Genomic DNA, 15,581 nt, shown 5'->3' with positions numbered 1-15,581 from the left:
GATGTATGAAAACTCTTGATATAGCAAATGCCCTACCTCATTGTTAAATTGTTGGCCTTTTTTATTATTTATTGAAGGTTCTTCTGCACCATATCAAGAAGATGGCCAAGTTTTGTGTTTGTTTCCTTCTCTTGGGGACTTCAGAAGTCTCCAAAGTAGAAGTGTTTGAAGAAGTGGAGACAGAAACCTCCCCCCCCCCCGTTTATTTTTTCCCTTGCTTTATTTTTACTAGAAAATTTGAACAGTACAAGTAATAGATGACTTTTACAAATAAACCTTTTATTTTGGAATAGTTTTAGATTTGCAGAAAAGTTTAAAACCTAGTACAAAGAGTTCCCATGGATCCTTCACCCAGGTGCCCCTAATAAGCACATTTGTCAAAATTAAGAAGTTAATACTGGTACCTTACCATTAACTGAACTCCAAGTTCAGTTTGGATTTCACCAGTTTCCCCACTCATGTCCATTTTCTGTGCCAGGATCCAATCCAGAATACCACATTACATTTAGTCATCATGTTTCCTTAATCTCCTCCAATCTGCAACAGTTTCTTAGTCTTTCCTTATTTTTCACGACCCTGACAGTTTTTTTTTTTTTTTAGAGAAAGCAGAAATTTTCACCTTTGGCAGACTGCCAAGATGATACTTAATTATAGAATTTATGAAGCTACAGTTTAGTAACTTGCAGATTTTATTAAAATGAATCAAAAAAAAAGAAAGAAAAGCAAAGGGTAACACAACCCCATATCCCAAAACTTTCTAGATTTTTTTAGTGCAAGAAATGCCGTATCACTGAAGCACTTGAGAATTATCATGAAATCCTAGCAAAAAATGTAATCACCTCAGAAGTGGTAATAAAAAAGAGAAACAACCAGAGAGGCACACAGATTGTTTTTTTAAAGGATTTTTATACCATATTAAAAAACCACAAAATAAAAAAGGGATCAGTCAACATATATCTTAGAAGTCCTTCCAGAGTCTCTGTACCCACAGCCATGCAGGCTGCCTGTTGCCTTGCTCTCCTCTGCTCAGTCTGTGGCTCGTTGAAGGATCGTTGGAGATGACTCAGGCTCTAGTTCTTACAATCACACTTGTTCTGCCAAATCCAAGACCCTGAATTTATCCAAATTGTAGAAACATGCTTTGACCACCCGTCCACCAAAATACCTCCCATTCAGATCAACAACAGCTTTAATTGCTGATTCAACCCTCTCAAATTCTAAAAATATTCGTACTGCTTCATCATCAGGGGCACCAGGAATTTCAAATATCACACATTTTCCAACTTTGCCATATTTTTCACACTCTTCCTTGGTTTCAACTTCCAAGTCTTCATCTACCTCTCCTGCACCAACCATGTTCCTTAGTAGGACCACTTTAGTAGGACACTTAAGTATTTCAGCTAATGGATTTGAATCCGACTTCTTGGCTGCATCTTTCTCAGTGGCGTCGCCCACGATGATCTTGCCTCCCCGCTTGCTGGTCTTCTCCACGGACAGCGCTGTGCTCAAGCCCTGCTCGTGCTTCCCAAGACCCTGGCCTTCCCGGAAGCTGTACTTCTGCATGATTTTATGTGCTACTGTGCCACCCATGTTGGCGAGGAAGGAGTTGCCAGGGCCAGTCGGGGATCTGGGTCTGTCTTGTTCCTCGTACACTGGGGGAGGGATAGCAGCTTTGGAAGACTGTGAGCGAGGTCTTGAATCCTCTTCATAAGGGAAGTCTCGGGGTAACTCTTTGTCTTTCTCTACAAGAGAAGTGGGTGGTGCAATGGCAGCTCCGCCCATACTTCTCTTCCTCCTCTCTCGCTCATAATCTTCATCTTCATCAGAATCTGGATCTGGTCGCCTGGAAAACCCACTAGCTTCATGTCTGTCTTTACGCCTCTTTTCTCTCTCTTCTATTTCCTTCTGTCTTTCCAGCTCCCGCTGTCTCTGTCGCTCCTCTCTCTGGCGCTTCACTGCTTTCTCATAATCGTTAGGAAACATGGGATCATATTCATCAGCTAGGGGAGTCAAAACTTCTCCTGCAGAAAACCCACTGGGAGCCGGGTCCTTGAGGCCCGCCGCCACGTGCGGCGGGGTGTCCACGATCTGCCGCTCGTCTGAAGAGCCACCTCGCTTCAGGTCGATTACTGGGGCAAGGACCGTACTTTGTTTTGTCCTCTGGCTCTTTGCCTGAGTGAGAGCTGCCTTCTTCACCTGGAGCTGAGACTGCAGAAATTTGAAGTTTTTGGACCAGCCGTCCGTTTTTGAGTCACTGGTCTCCACTCCCAGGTCATCGTACAGGGACATCTTCTCAGTTTAATGCCGGCCCGCCCGGCCGACGCTCCCGGGCCGCGGCGGCGCACAGGGGCCGAGGCGCCGCGGACTCGGCGGGCTGGGCGCTCGGCTTCAGCCCCCGACGGCCGGGCCTCTCCGGCGCCAACCCCTACGCAGAGCCCCTGACAGTTTTTTGTTTTTGTTTTTGGCTGCTAAGTATGTGGGATCTTAGTTCCCCGACCAGGGATTGAACCTGTGCCGCTTGCATTGGGAGCACGGAGTCTTTTTTTTTTTAAGGTCACTGCAGTAGTGGTTGGAATAAGAGGCTGAAAGGATTTTTTTGTTTTGTTTTTTGGTTTTTTTTTGGCTGTGTTGGGTCTTTGTTGCTGAGCGCGGGCTTTCTCTAGTTGCAGCGAGTGGGGGGCTACTCTTCGTTGCTGTGCGCAGGCTTCTCATTGTGGTGGCTTCTCTTGTTGCGGAGCACGGGCTCTAGGCACGTGGGCTCAGTAGTTGTGGCTCGCGGGCCCTAGAGTGCAGGCTTGGTAGTTGTGGCACACGGGCCTAGGTGCTCTGTGGCATGTGGGATCTTCCTGGATCAGGGATCGAACCCGTGCCTGCATTGGCAGGCAGATTCTTAATCACTGGGCCACCAGGGAAGTCCCAACCTTGACAGTTTTGAAATGTGTTGGTAAGATATTTTGTAGAATGTCTCTCAATTTGGGCTTTTCTGATGTTTTCTCATGATTAGACTGGAGTTACGGGGTTGGGGGAAGAATATCACAGAGGTGAAAAGCCCCTCTTATCACATCCTATCAGGGAGTATATAACATGACTTATCACCAATGATATTAACCTTGATTACTTGGTTAAGGTGGTAGCTGCCAGACTTCCCCACTATAAAGTTACTATTTTTCCCTTTCCGTACTCTAGTCTTTGGAATATAGGCTTGATTTTAATAGATATTTAAGAAAACATATTTGGAAATCTTTGCCCAACAGTGAGAGAGTATATCTCTTTCTCAAGCACATTTGAAGTATTTACAAATAATGACCACATTATCTGCTGCAAAGCGAGTCTCAAATACCAATGCATCAGTATCACATAGATTACAATATGACTACAACATAAAGACACGTAAAAACAAAACTTTAGACAATACTTAGACTTGAACTATTACGAATATACCATATATCAAAACTTGTGGAATGCAGCTAAAACAGTACATAAGGAGAAGTTCATAACTTCGAAGGCCTTCATTGAGAAATTCCCTACAGTAAAGGGAGCGTGTGACTCATCACACAGGAGACTTACCTCCACTGACCAGTGTGGACAGGAGTTCAGAGGGTTTCTCCCCAGTGTTATGGTCTTGGGCACTCCTCCAGGACTTTAGCAAAACCCTGAGGGAATCAGAACCACAGTGAACCACTGAGATTGAATGGCCCACCAGTTCCGAAAAATGGAGGCACAGAACAGTTATTCGATTCTACAAAGAAAAGGGATAAAGGGAACTATGCTCAATATGCTGTGATAGGGACTTCCCTGGTGGTCCAGTGGTTAAGACTCTGCGCTTCCAATGCAGGGGGCGCAGGTTCGATCCCTGGTCAGGGGACTAAGATCCCACATGCATGCCGTAACTAAGAGTTCGCGTGCCACAACTAAGGAGCCCGCCTGCCGCAATAAGACCCAACGCAACCAAATAAATAAGTAAATAAATAAATATTTTTTAAAAAGTCCTGTGATAAACCATAAAGGAAAAGAACATAAAAAAGAATATATATATATATATATGTGTATAACTGAGTCACTATGCTATACAGCAGAGATTGGCACAGCATTTTAAATCAACTATACTTCAATTAAAAAAAAAAAAGAAAAGGGATGAGATATTTTCCCCATGCTAGCTTTGTGAAATAAGTTTCAGTTGTGATATCCATCAGAGGTGTTGAGGGAAACCAGAGTTTATGTTATCTTTGATTTAGATCTGCTAAAGACATTGTTTTGTTGGGAGCAAGAGTTTTATAATTTTTTTAAAAAGCTGTCCTTTCCAAATGCAAGAAAGACAGCTTCTCAACAGTGAAAAAAGTACACAAGAATATAGGTTTAACCTCTTCTTAAAATAAAAAATTCTAAGTAACGAAGTTTGCTCCAACGTCACAGGCATTGCCTTTAAGTGCTACCTTTTTCAGAATGGGCCACCTCCTTGTAAAACTCTCGCCACTTCTAATAGACCCTGTGTGGATTCTGCTCTCATAGGTTTAGCTGTCTTCTGCTTGAGGTGATCAAGCCTGGGAATACAAAGCTTCAAAGTGCCGATTCTTTGAGCTATTCCCTGGCAGCTTTACCAGGGAGATCATTAACGGTTAGGGTGGGATTTCTTGAGCTCCCTTGGAATGGGCTTGTCGAGGACCACCCTTCCCCACCAGAGAAGAATGTACTAAGAAAACCTACCCTTCTCTTTCAGCCAAGCATTTTCTATGGCATGGGCTCAACCACGCATCCCCAGCATCTCTGCTTCTCAGCTATGAAGTATGATGTGAATGGCTCCCAGGAGGGGTACAGTGCACATCCCTATGTGGCAAACCTGCCTACCTTCAGTGGAAGGTGGATGGAGACATGCCTGGGATAAACCTAGAGCATGTCTCTAACTGTATGCAAAAAGCCAGAGTGAGTGTGGAGTCAGAAGTCCACACACAGGGAGGGGCAGAGCTGCAGGACAGGGAGTCCCAGAGGAATTCCAGTCCCCCGTGCTTGTTGTCTTGAAGGCCCAACTTGACCTCTGCCCTCCCCTTATTTGACGACATAAGCTTTCCAATAAATATTTCTTTTTAAAGTATAAGTTAGATTTCCATCGCCAATGCATCCTTGCTAAAAGCCCGAGTTTTCCCCTTAACTTGCCCCAAATGGCCAGTTGTTAAGGTGTTCCATGGAGGGTTTGCTTATCCAGGTTGACCTTGCCTACCTAACGGGGATTCCAGCAAACAGGGCAGTGTATTGAGGTCTCAAAATAAACATGTAGTGACAGCCTTTGCTCCTGGCATTCAGACATCTGTCCATTCTCAGTGGCTTGTCCTTATTTGTTGGTCACTAAATTTATTTCCTGGTATTAAAAATAAAAGAGTAGGCACACTCCATCCATACAGGAGATGTATGTGTGATTTGGACCTTTTGACTGGAGGGAATGTTCTGGGGCAGCCACTCCAGTGGGGGGCCCAAGTTGGCAATTAAGACTGCCTGGAAAATGGTGCTTTCAAGAGTGGGAGAAGTGAGCTCAGAGGAGCTCAAGGGGCCTATCGGGAGAAGAGGAGGACACCAGCCAAGGCAGTCCTAGTATGTGCAAGGCCTTGGCAAATATTTTTTGTATAGCCCCTGTCTATATAAACAATTTTCTTAAAAATATATTACAGAGGAGAATTCCCTGGTGGTCCAGTGGCGAAGGCTCTGCACTCCCAATGCAGGGGGCCCGGGTTCGATCCCTGGTCAGGGAACTAGATCGCACATGCCTCAACGAAAAGATTCTGCACGGTGCAACTAAAGATCCCGCATCCTGCAACTAAGACCCAGTGTAGCTGAATAAATAAATATTTTTAAAAAATGTATTAACAGGGAATTCCCTGGAGGTCCAGTGGTTAGGACTCCGTGCCCTCACTGCCAAGGGCCTGGGTTCCATCCCTGGTTGGGGAACTAAGATCCCACAAGGCACACTGCGCGACCAAAAAAAAAAAAATTCATGGGCCCCATGTGGAGCGTTGTGATTTACTGATGAAGATTTAGATCATGGGTAGAGAAGGGTGCTGAGACTTTATTTCTTGTCCTATCAGTGCACATGAAGATTCTTGGTAATATCCAGACACCATCTCCTACTCTTCAACTCCAAGAACTATCTCTTCATGTTATTTATTGTAAAATGTGCCATTCTTGCTTAGTTTCTTATTTCCCACTGCAAAAAACGGTATGCCGTTTGGAACCTGTTAGTATTGAAGCAATATAGATCTTCTTAACTTTGTATTTCTCTAATACATTTCTTTACTTATATATTACATTACAATTCATACATTACTCATGATGCTGCGGCATCCATGGTGGTGGTCCCTACGTGCTGGTTTCCAAGGACTCTCTCAAAGATTTTTACTGTGCCTCATTGATGAGAACTACGAATATCAATCTTACCCAGAGTATGCAGGAAAATGAGAATGATGATTTATTTTCTGGTCATGTTAAACTTATCATTTGCAATATTGTTTTGTAAATGTGGAGTAATACATCTTCCAATCATGACTTGAACTCTCTTTTTTTTTGGTAGAAAGGAAAGTTGCTTTAATCAGAAAGCCAGCAATCTGGGGAGAAAGTAGACTCATGACCCAAGAACAACTCCAAAGATTCTGGTCAGCCATGACAATTTTTAAGGGGAAAAAGGGGAAATAATCGCAGTTAAATATTAAGGAGGTCATATTCTTTGTCATTTTTCCATTGCGTGCAGACCTGCTGACTTCTGATCTTCCTTTGGATGCTCTCCTGCCCGCGTGGTCTGCCTGCAAGTTTACCAAGGGGAAGCTAGGGGTAGATAGTAAGTCATTCTTTAACTACTTAATTCTTCATTATTACTCCTTGTTTTTTTTTTTTTTTTTTTTTTTTTTGCGGTACGTGGGCCTCTCACTGCTGTGGCCTCTCCCGTTGCGGAGCACAGGCTCCAGACGCGCAGGCTCAGCGGCCATGGCTCACGGGCCCAGCCGCTCCGCGGCATGTGGGATCCTCCCGGACCGGGGCACGAACCCGCGTCCCCTGCATCGCCAGGCGGACTCTCAACCACTGCGCCACCAGGGAAGCCCCGTTCATTTTTATTTCTGGCTCCCTAGCATCGCTTTGGATTTGGACTCTGCTATCCAGAGTATTCACCAAGCCTCAGGGCTTCATGTCTTTTGAGAATCGGCTCAGCTGGTTTTCTAGGTTCTCATCCAAGTCTCGGCAAGAAACTGTTGGTTCAGCCAGAGCTTAGGGCTGAGTCCTCTAGGATGCTATTGGAACACACTCTCCAGCTTGGCTTTGACCCTTTGGAGACTGACTGAACTCGCTAGGCAGTCAACCAACTGTGTTATTGTCCAGCTTACATCTCTTTATCTCAGTTAAAAAGGTATCATGAGGGTTTGGGTCAAGGGCCTTTCAGGCATAATATGGTTACACACAGGCCTTCCCAACCTATTAGTCTCTGATTCTATCACAAAAACCAGATAGGATTACTTGCTATAACTTATTCTTGGGAATCCCTTACTGGCTCCTAGAGCTCATTGGTCCCTCTCTAAGGGTCTACATACTACCTATTTGGGAACAATTATAGTTTTGTTTTTTTTAAAATAAATTTATTTATTTTATTTATTTATTTTTGGCTGCTTTGGTTCTTCGTTGCTGTGCACGGCTTACTCTAGTTGCGGCGAGCGGGGGCCACTCTCCGGTGTGGTGCGCAGGCTTCTCACTGCGGTGGCTTCTCTTGTTGTGGAGCACGGGCTCTAGGCACGCGGGCTTCAGTAGTTGTGGCTCACAGGCTCTAGAGCGGAGGCTCAGTAGTTGTGGTGCATGGGCTTAGTTGCTCCACGGCATGTGGGATCTTCCCAGACCAGGGATTGAATCCGTGTCCCCTGCAGTGGCAGGCGGATTCTTAACCACTGCGCCACCAGGGAAGCCCCTCGATTATAGTTTTGAGTGAGTTAGAATTTGCCACACAGTTTGTCAGGTCTATCAGAATTTATTGAAGGGCTTCTTAACCTAGGGTTTGTGAACTTGCATGGGAATAAATTACATCTTTATTTTCACTAATCTCTGACTGAAATTTCGCATGTTTTCTAATTGTTAATGTAAGCAACAAATCACAGTAATGTTAGCATGACCTTGACTTTGTCGCCAATACAAATCATGGATTTTTCACATCATGCTGGAGTCGTTGTAGACATTTCAAAACATCTTTCAAGTTCACAACTACTTCAAAATTATGGTACTTATAAGACCTGCTGCTAGATCTTGTTACTTAATGCATTACTAAAGAGGCACGTATATTACCATATTGCAGATTTAAAAAATATTCTAATAGCTTTATTTTAATATAATCGGCCTCCCTTGCAATCTGACATATTTCATTTGATGCATTTAAAAATACAACTCTGAGAAGAGGTCTGTAGGTGTCACCAGTTTGCCAAAGGGGCTCATGTACAGAAATTCATGCTTGTCATGATGGTAGCAGCTCCTCCTCAGAAGCCTCAGGGGCCAGAGCTCTGCCCAGAGCTCCCCTTTGCCCAGACAGATCTCTTGAGGGGCAAAAGAACCCTCACCTCAACTTTGGGTTCTTGTCTTCTCTTCACTCAGACTAAGCTAACACTAGTGAAGCTTTCCTTTCGACTACATGTCTTGGACTCTTTAGGCCATAATCACTGCATTCCTGAATTATGATTGCTTTCAATGCTGACCACAGTCCTGCCTTCCACACACCACACCAGCGGGGAGCACGGGAAAGGGGCCTGTGATCAGAGTGAGAAGAGCGGCCCCCTTCATACAAGATACATCCGTCCCTTGTTCTCCATGGCTTAAGACAGATGAGAGCACCATGTCATCGCACTGATTGGAGGCATGAAAAGTACATCGATGGAAAGAGCACATCGGCCTTGCAGCTCAACATCTCAAAAGTCCTTGGAGGAAACGGGCATGGCCGCTTCTGCCAAAGGGAGTGAGGTGACCACCCTGGGGGCTGGCTGGGGAAGGGACAGCAGAACACACAGGGTAAAGGACATCTGCCGCCCTTTTCTCCCATTTCCCTGGCTGCACTAGGTCAGAGGGGCACTGTGGTCTGAACAGAGAGGTGCAAGCCAGTACCTGGGTCCACACTTGCAGCTCAAGCGTCTGCAGTGGATTGTTGGTGGCTCGCAATCTTAAACCTAGCCTGGTTCCAAAGTGAGTGAGAATCATCAGAATCATACTAAAACTACTTCGGCAGCCCAATCTTGCACAAAGGGTGAAAGAACTACTGTATCAGATAGCAAGAGTGAGGTCCTTGCCTGGCTGTCCTCTTGGAATCAGAGCTGGCTATGGGGCTCCATGACATGAGTCCTGGAGTATCTCAGGGCATCTGGTCAACCCCACACATAAATGAGAGGGGGGTGGGGGTAAGATAGAGGGTTGAAGAGTTCTTCAAAGAAAAGTAATGGAGAATGAGACCCACCCGGGATGGACATGGTCTGGGACGGGGTAGCTGTTCCTAGACGGCACCTCTGGCCAGCCCCAACCACTGAAGTGAGACTTAGAAGATTTCAAGGTAGAAATTTCTGGCCAACAGGACCCACACGGGGCCTGGTCTGGATTGGGGCACCAGGCCAAGATGGCATTGGTGGCCTGGAGAGGCACTCAGAAAATTTTGGGGAATACCAATCCAAAATGCAGTACCATTTGAAGCACAAGGTCTGGGGCAGGGGACCTCTTACCTAGATCTAATGATATTTTCTACCTCTACCACTGGATATTATTCACTAAGACTTAACGGTCCAGCAAGAAACTGGGTTCAATGCTGAGCCAATGAATCTTCCAGCCACCCACCCATCCATCCAACAAATGTTTATTGAGCACATACACTGTGCTAGTATTGCGTTAGGTTCAGGAGAAATAGAAGTGGATCTTCTCAGCCATTTTCCACACCAAGCTAGTTCTGCACAACTGAAAAAGGAAGAAAAGGGAAAAAAAAACTGGCTACAGATGACATACCTCTCATATATCTGTTCAGTTAAACACTTTTCTCAATTATGGCTTTTGAAAACTGTTCCACTTACTATGGTTCCACACAATTTACCCCAAAACTTAGTGGCTTAAAACAATGACAATATTTATTTTGCTCATGAATCTGCTATTTGGGCTGGGGTTATCTTGTCTCTGCTTTGCTTGCTTTCAGGTGAGTTGGCTTGAAGCCTGGGGACTGGAATCATCTGAAGCCTTCCTCATTCACATGTCTGGCCATTGATGTTGTCAGCTGAGACAGGTTGTCTCAGGTTGTCAGCTGGAACATCTCCACATGCTCTCTTCATGTGGTCTGAGCTTCCTCCCAGTATGGTGACTGGGTACTGAGGGTGAGCATTGCAAAAGCGAGTAAGCCAGGTGGAAGCTGAATCCTCCTTATGACCTAGCCCCAGAAGTCGCCAAGCATTACTTCTGCCCTATTGGCCAGAACAGTCACAGCAGCCAACCAGATTCAAGGAGAGGGAATATGGATCCATCTCTCAGCGGGGAGATGTTGGTTACATTGTAAGAAGAACTGGGGGATGGATTATATATATTGGTGAGGTCAGTTCAGGAAAAAAGTCTTCCACATAAGGTTGATACAACTGCTCCATTTTTTTTCCTTTTTTCAAATGCAATACCTTTTAATACACAGTAATTAAGTACATGATACCAAGTGATTATTCTGACTACAGTTTCAGATGAAGACAATTCCCCAATTCATTCTACTTTTATAGTTAGAATTTACGATGTAGAACAGATTTGAATTGTGCCCTGTTGGGAGAATCCAAATGTTTTATTCTGTATAGCATTTCATATGTCTCTTCAGTCTATTGTGCATGCACACTTTTTGCATATGTTTCAAAGTGTTCTGATGTTTAATTTTCCCTCAAGGTGTTTGTGTGTGTTATAACTTTATTTTTATGTTGGTTTAAGAGAAACACTGAAAATTTTTTTTTAAATTGGAAAAGAAAATATGCAGAAATATAATATCACCTTTAAAAAATGACTGCTCACTTGTATCTTTCCTCCACCCGCCACCCCTCACCTAATATTAAATCTTGTCATCTTGGTCAGTACATTAGTCCTTATACGTTACATTTTTTATGTAGAAGCCACATTCTTTTTTTAGCATTTTATTTTATATTGGAGTATAGTTGTATTATTTTCAGGTGTACAGCAAAGTGATTCAGTTTCATTTATTTATTTATCTTTTGGCCACACCATGTGGCCTGTGGGATCTTAGTTCCCCGACCAAGGATCGAACCCATGTCCCCTGCATTGGGAGCGCAGAGTCTTAACCACTGGACCGCCAGGGAAGTCCCACAAAGTGATTCAGTTACACGTATACATGTATCTATTCTTTTTCAAATTCTTTTCCCATTTAGGTTGTTACATATTATTGAGCAGAGCTCCCTGAGCTCTACAGTAGATCCTTGTTGGTTATCCATTTTAAATATAGCAATGTGTACATATCAATCCCAAACCCCCTAACTATCCTTCCCCCCTGCAGAAGCCATATTCTGAATTTAAAATTATTTATTTATTGCTTATATGATTTTTGTTTCCATTGTTCCATTGCTACATGTTTGTCTGTTAAAAATATTTAGGTGTCTTGGGTTGGAATTGAACACCTATCTTTTTCCCATTAAAATTAATGGAAGGGCTTCCCTGGTGGCGCAGGGTTGAGAATCTGCCTGCCAATGCAGGGGACGCGGGTTCGAGCCCTGGTCCGGGAAGATCCCACATGCTGCAGAACAACTAAGCCAGTGCGCCACAACTACTGAGCCTGTGCACTAGAGCCCGTGAGCCACAACTACTGAGCCCACGTGCTACAACTACTGAAGCCCATGCGCCTAGAGCCCTGCTCCATGACAAGAGAAGCCACCACAATGAGAAGCCTGCGCACCACAACAAAGAGTAGCCCCCGCTCTCTGCAACTAGAGAAAGCCTGTGCACAGCAACTAAGACCCAATGCAGCCAAAAATAAATAAATAAAAATTTAAAAAATTAATGGAAATATGTATTTTTTTCATTTATCAGCTTTTCACTTAGAGGCAGAATTTTCAGGAGTCAATTAAAGTCATCAGGTGGGAGATAGATGTACTTTCATCATCTCCCTAAAAGCTTTGACAGCCTCCCAGTCCTCTGTGTCTGTCATTTTTCCAGTTCCCATCACCTATTGCTCTTCTAAGCCATCACCTCCATTATCAGCTCCTTACCTGTCTGACATATTACAGATGTTCCATATTTATTACGTTAGGAATGAGTCTGGTTGACTGTAACAGGTAACTTGACAAACTGTGGTCTAAAAAAGATTTTTTTTCCCCCTCATAAAACAGGAAGGCAGTCCAGGGTTTGTGCAGGTGCTTGAGTACGACCTAAAGAACCAGACTTCTTTTGTTCTTTTATTTCATCTTCCTTAGCACAATCCTCCTCATGGTCTCAAGGTGATTGCTGCACCTCCGGGTGTTGTGCCTTAGTTCCAAACATGAAGTAGGGGAAGGGTGAAGGTCACAAACTTCCAAAGAGTTCCTTTTTATTCTGGAAGGGAAGCTGTCCCTTGGGACTTCTGCCTACATCTTATTGGCCAGGACTTTGTCTTATTGCCACTTCTAGCTGCAAGGGAAGGTGGGAACTGTGTGCTTTGCTTTCCAGCCTCTGTAGTTTGGAAAAGCAAGGGATAAGTGATTGGAAGAAATATTGAGAGCCTCTTACAACATGTGCCACACTGCGTTTAATTGAAATGTATTGCTTCGATCCACAAAGTATCCTGGATATAGCCTGTTCTTGTCCTGGAACATTCTTCCTTTTCCTTTTCTCTCCTTTCCTGGGTATGTATGTGTGTGTGTGTGTGGGAGGAGACAAAATATTGAGGAAACACTCTTATTTTTTTTTTATTTTTTTATTTTTTTTGGCTGTATGTGGGCCTCTCACTGTTGTGGCCTCTCCCCTTGTGGAGCACAGGCTCCGGACGCCAGGCTCCGCGGCCATGGCTCACGGGCCCAGCTGCTCCACAGCATGTGGGATCTTCCCGAACCGGGGCACGAACCCGTGTCCCCTGCATCGGCAGGCGGACTCTTAACCACTGCGCCACCAGGGAAGCCCCACTCTTATTTTTTTTTTTCCATGAGGATACCAGTTCCTTTGTCACTCCTTCCTCCATGGTCTCTTCTAACTGAGGGTAAGGAGGAGGAGTCAGCATCTTCTTTGCTCCATTCTGCTCTTTTCAGACACCGTGACTTCAGCACTACTACCCTGATCCCTTCCTCTCTGAATATCAAGGACAGTCTCAAGGCCAGGTTCTCCCTCCTCTTCTTTCTCAGCCCAAGTTTCCTCCTTTACACTCCCAAGGGACTTGAGCTGTATCTCTCTAATGGTATTTATCATTTTCTTCGTTGAAGCTGAAACCAAATGATTGGAAGTGGTACTGTTTACGAAATGTGTGGTGCATTGTAGGTGCTCAAACCGGTAGCTCTTGCTATTATTACTACTATTAATAATGTCTTATCGCCTATATCAGACTCAGCTCCTTAATGACAGGCTCTGAATCTGATGTCCGATTCATCTTTGTAACACACATCTGGCCTGGAATTGAACATTGCTCATCATGCTATCAATATAAGGGGGCGGCGGGTAAAGGACAACATTTCAAAGGAAGGGTTCTGTACTGGTGTGAGAAATTCTTAGAACCTGAGTGGGAGCCAGAATCTTGCAGAGAAGACCCTTACTCCGTCCGCATCAAAAACACGCAGAGTCCCAACTGTTTCGTAGGGACGCATGTGGACCGCCTTCACGCCTGTGTTGCGATGAAGTAGGAGAGTCCGTCACTTCACCCCTCCTGCTCCTCCGGAAAGGGAGGCGGGACTATACCCCGCGCGCGGCGATCTGGGATAGCTGCGCACGCGCAGCTTCCGTCTCCGTGTCTTGGGAATTATTTGACGCCGCCGCTTCGGCCCCACACAAGCCTCTGATTAGGCGCGCCGCGCACGCGCAGTGATCCTCTAGGCTCGGGGAGTTATTTGACGCTGCCGCCCCTGGCAGTCGGAAGTTGCCTGAGCAGAGCCTAGCCGGCCGGCCCGAGTGGCCTTCGTCGACCCGGGCGCCCTGGGAGAGTCGCTGACGGGTGGACGGAGCGACCGCCTGAGGACAGCCGGCGGGGGCAGCGAAAGCGCCGGGCCTATGGCGCGGGTGGCGTGAGGCGGAAGGCCGAGTGCGGCCGGCGGCGGCGGCGGCGCCCGCCCCAGCAATGCGGGCCCCGCCCGTCGCCTCAGGTAACCGGGCGGCCCTCCCCGTCGCGACCGGACCCTCCCCTCTCCTCCCCTCCGGGCGGTCTAGGGATGGCTAAGCCTTGTTTCTCGGCCCTGGTGGCTCCAAGGGCCCTTCGGAAGCGCATCTCATTTTTGGGGGGGGACCCACGGGGTCCGGGGCAGCTTGGCTGTGGAGTCGGCGGCTTCTGTCGGGTCTGTTCAAACCCGGGGTGGCCCTTGAGAGCTGCCCCGGCCGGGCGAAGCTCTTTCCTGGCAGCCTGGGGGAGGGGGCGGGTCTGGAGCGGAGCTAGACAACTCTGGCGAAGAATCTGGTCCAGCAGAAAGGTTGGTCGAGTGGCTGTCGCCCTTTGGGACGATGCTGCCCGTTGCACGGTGACTGTCGGAGGAGGAAGAGTTAATAATGAGAATAAACAGCTAGCCCCTGTTAAGCGCTTACTATACGCCGGCCATTGTGCCAGACCATTACGTTCACCCCATCTAACTTCACAACAACCCGGTACGGGAGGATGATTATCCCCATCTTACTGACGAGGCGACTGAGGCCCTAAATGGTTAGGTTGACTTCCTTGCCCAAGGTCACGGAGCTGGTAAATTTGACTCGAGATTCAAGTTCTTAACAATTAGGTCAGTGGCTCTCCAACTTCGCTGCACGTAGAAATCACCTGGGGCAGCTTTTAAAGATTCCTGATGCCCAGGTAGCAGAGCCAGGCCAATTAAATCACCGTGTTTGGGAGTGGGGTCGGTGGGGGAAGCCAGACAGCAGTATTTCTTAAAGATCCCCACATGAATTCAGTGTGCAGCAAAGTTTGGGAACTGCTACCGTAGATAATTCTGCATCTCAGTAAAACGTTTCGGTGTTTCTCCAGTTTAAGTGTGTAGGAGAATTTTCTGGGAGTTTGTTTAAAATGCAGTTTCCACCTGCAGAGATCTTTTCATTAGGCGCACGGACTACTACACCTTGTGAAAGCCTGTTGGGGGTGGGAAGTAACTTTCTCTGCAGGATTTGTGAGTCAGCTGGACCTTTTAAAGGTCCATCTCATGCAAAACTGTTAGTTTGCAATTTTCCTGGATACACAGTACTCATGGTTATAGTGTCTCTGATCTTTGGGTCTTGTTTGAATATGCTGTTATCTGCCTAGTCTGTCCTCTGTGTTTTCTCCCTGCTCCGCCCAGACACACACCCTTCTGCTGTTTCTTACACACATAAACGTAGTCTTTTCTTCCCACCTCTGGCTGCATAACTCCCAGCATTCAAGAAGCCTCTGTGACCCTCACACCTCTTGCTTCCAACCACCTTGGGTCTTTCCT

The 15,581-nt window shown here is 45.9% G+C and overlaps 2 protein-coding genes across 3 annotated transcripts in view; one reads left to right on the top strand and one right to left on the bottom strand.

The window, feature by feature from the left end:
• Window positions 1–625: 625 nt before the first annotated feature.
• On the bottom strand, window positions 626–2,806 carry LOC308628736 (splicing factor 45-like). Its single transcript, XM_081256001.1, has one exon. The coding sequence runs from the start codon at window positions 2,287–2,289 to the stop codon at window positions 1,084–1,086; it is 1,206 nt and encodes a 401-aa protein (XP_081112127.1). The 5' UTR covers window positions 2,290–2,806; the 3' UTR covers window positions 626–1,083.
• An 11,219-nt stretch (window positions 2,807–14,025) lies between these two features.
• RALGAPB (Ral GTPase activating protein non-catalytic subunit beta) overlaps window positions 14,026–15,581 on the top strand; it is a 103,111-nt gene continuing 101,555 nt past the window's right edge. For both annotated transcript variants that reach the window (XM_081255473.1, XM_081255472.1), the window contains exon 1: window positions 14,026–14,276. The gene's annotated coding sequence lies outside the window, so the exon portion shown is untranslated. The remainder of the gene's footprint in view (window positions 14,277–15,581) is intronic.

This window comes from Mesoplodon bidens (assembly GCF_964165515.1).
Source record: "Mesoplodon bidens genome assembly, chromosome: 15".
NCBI lineage: Eukaryota > Metazoa > Chordata > Mammalia > Artiodactyla > Ziphiidae > Mesoplodon > Mesoplodon bidens.
The sequence above is the reverse complement of the archived record's forward strand: the minus strand, read 5'-3'. Positions and strand labels throughout refer to the sequence as shown.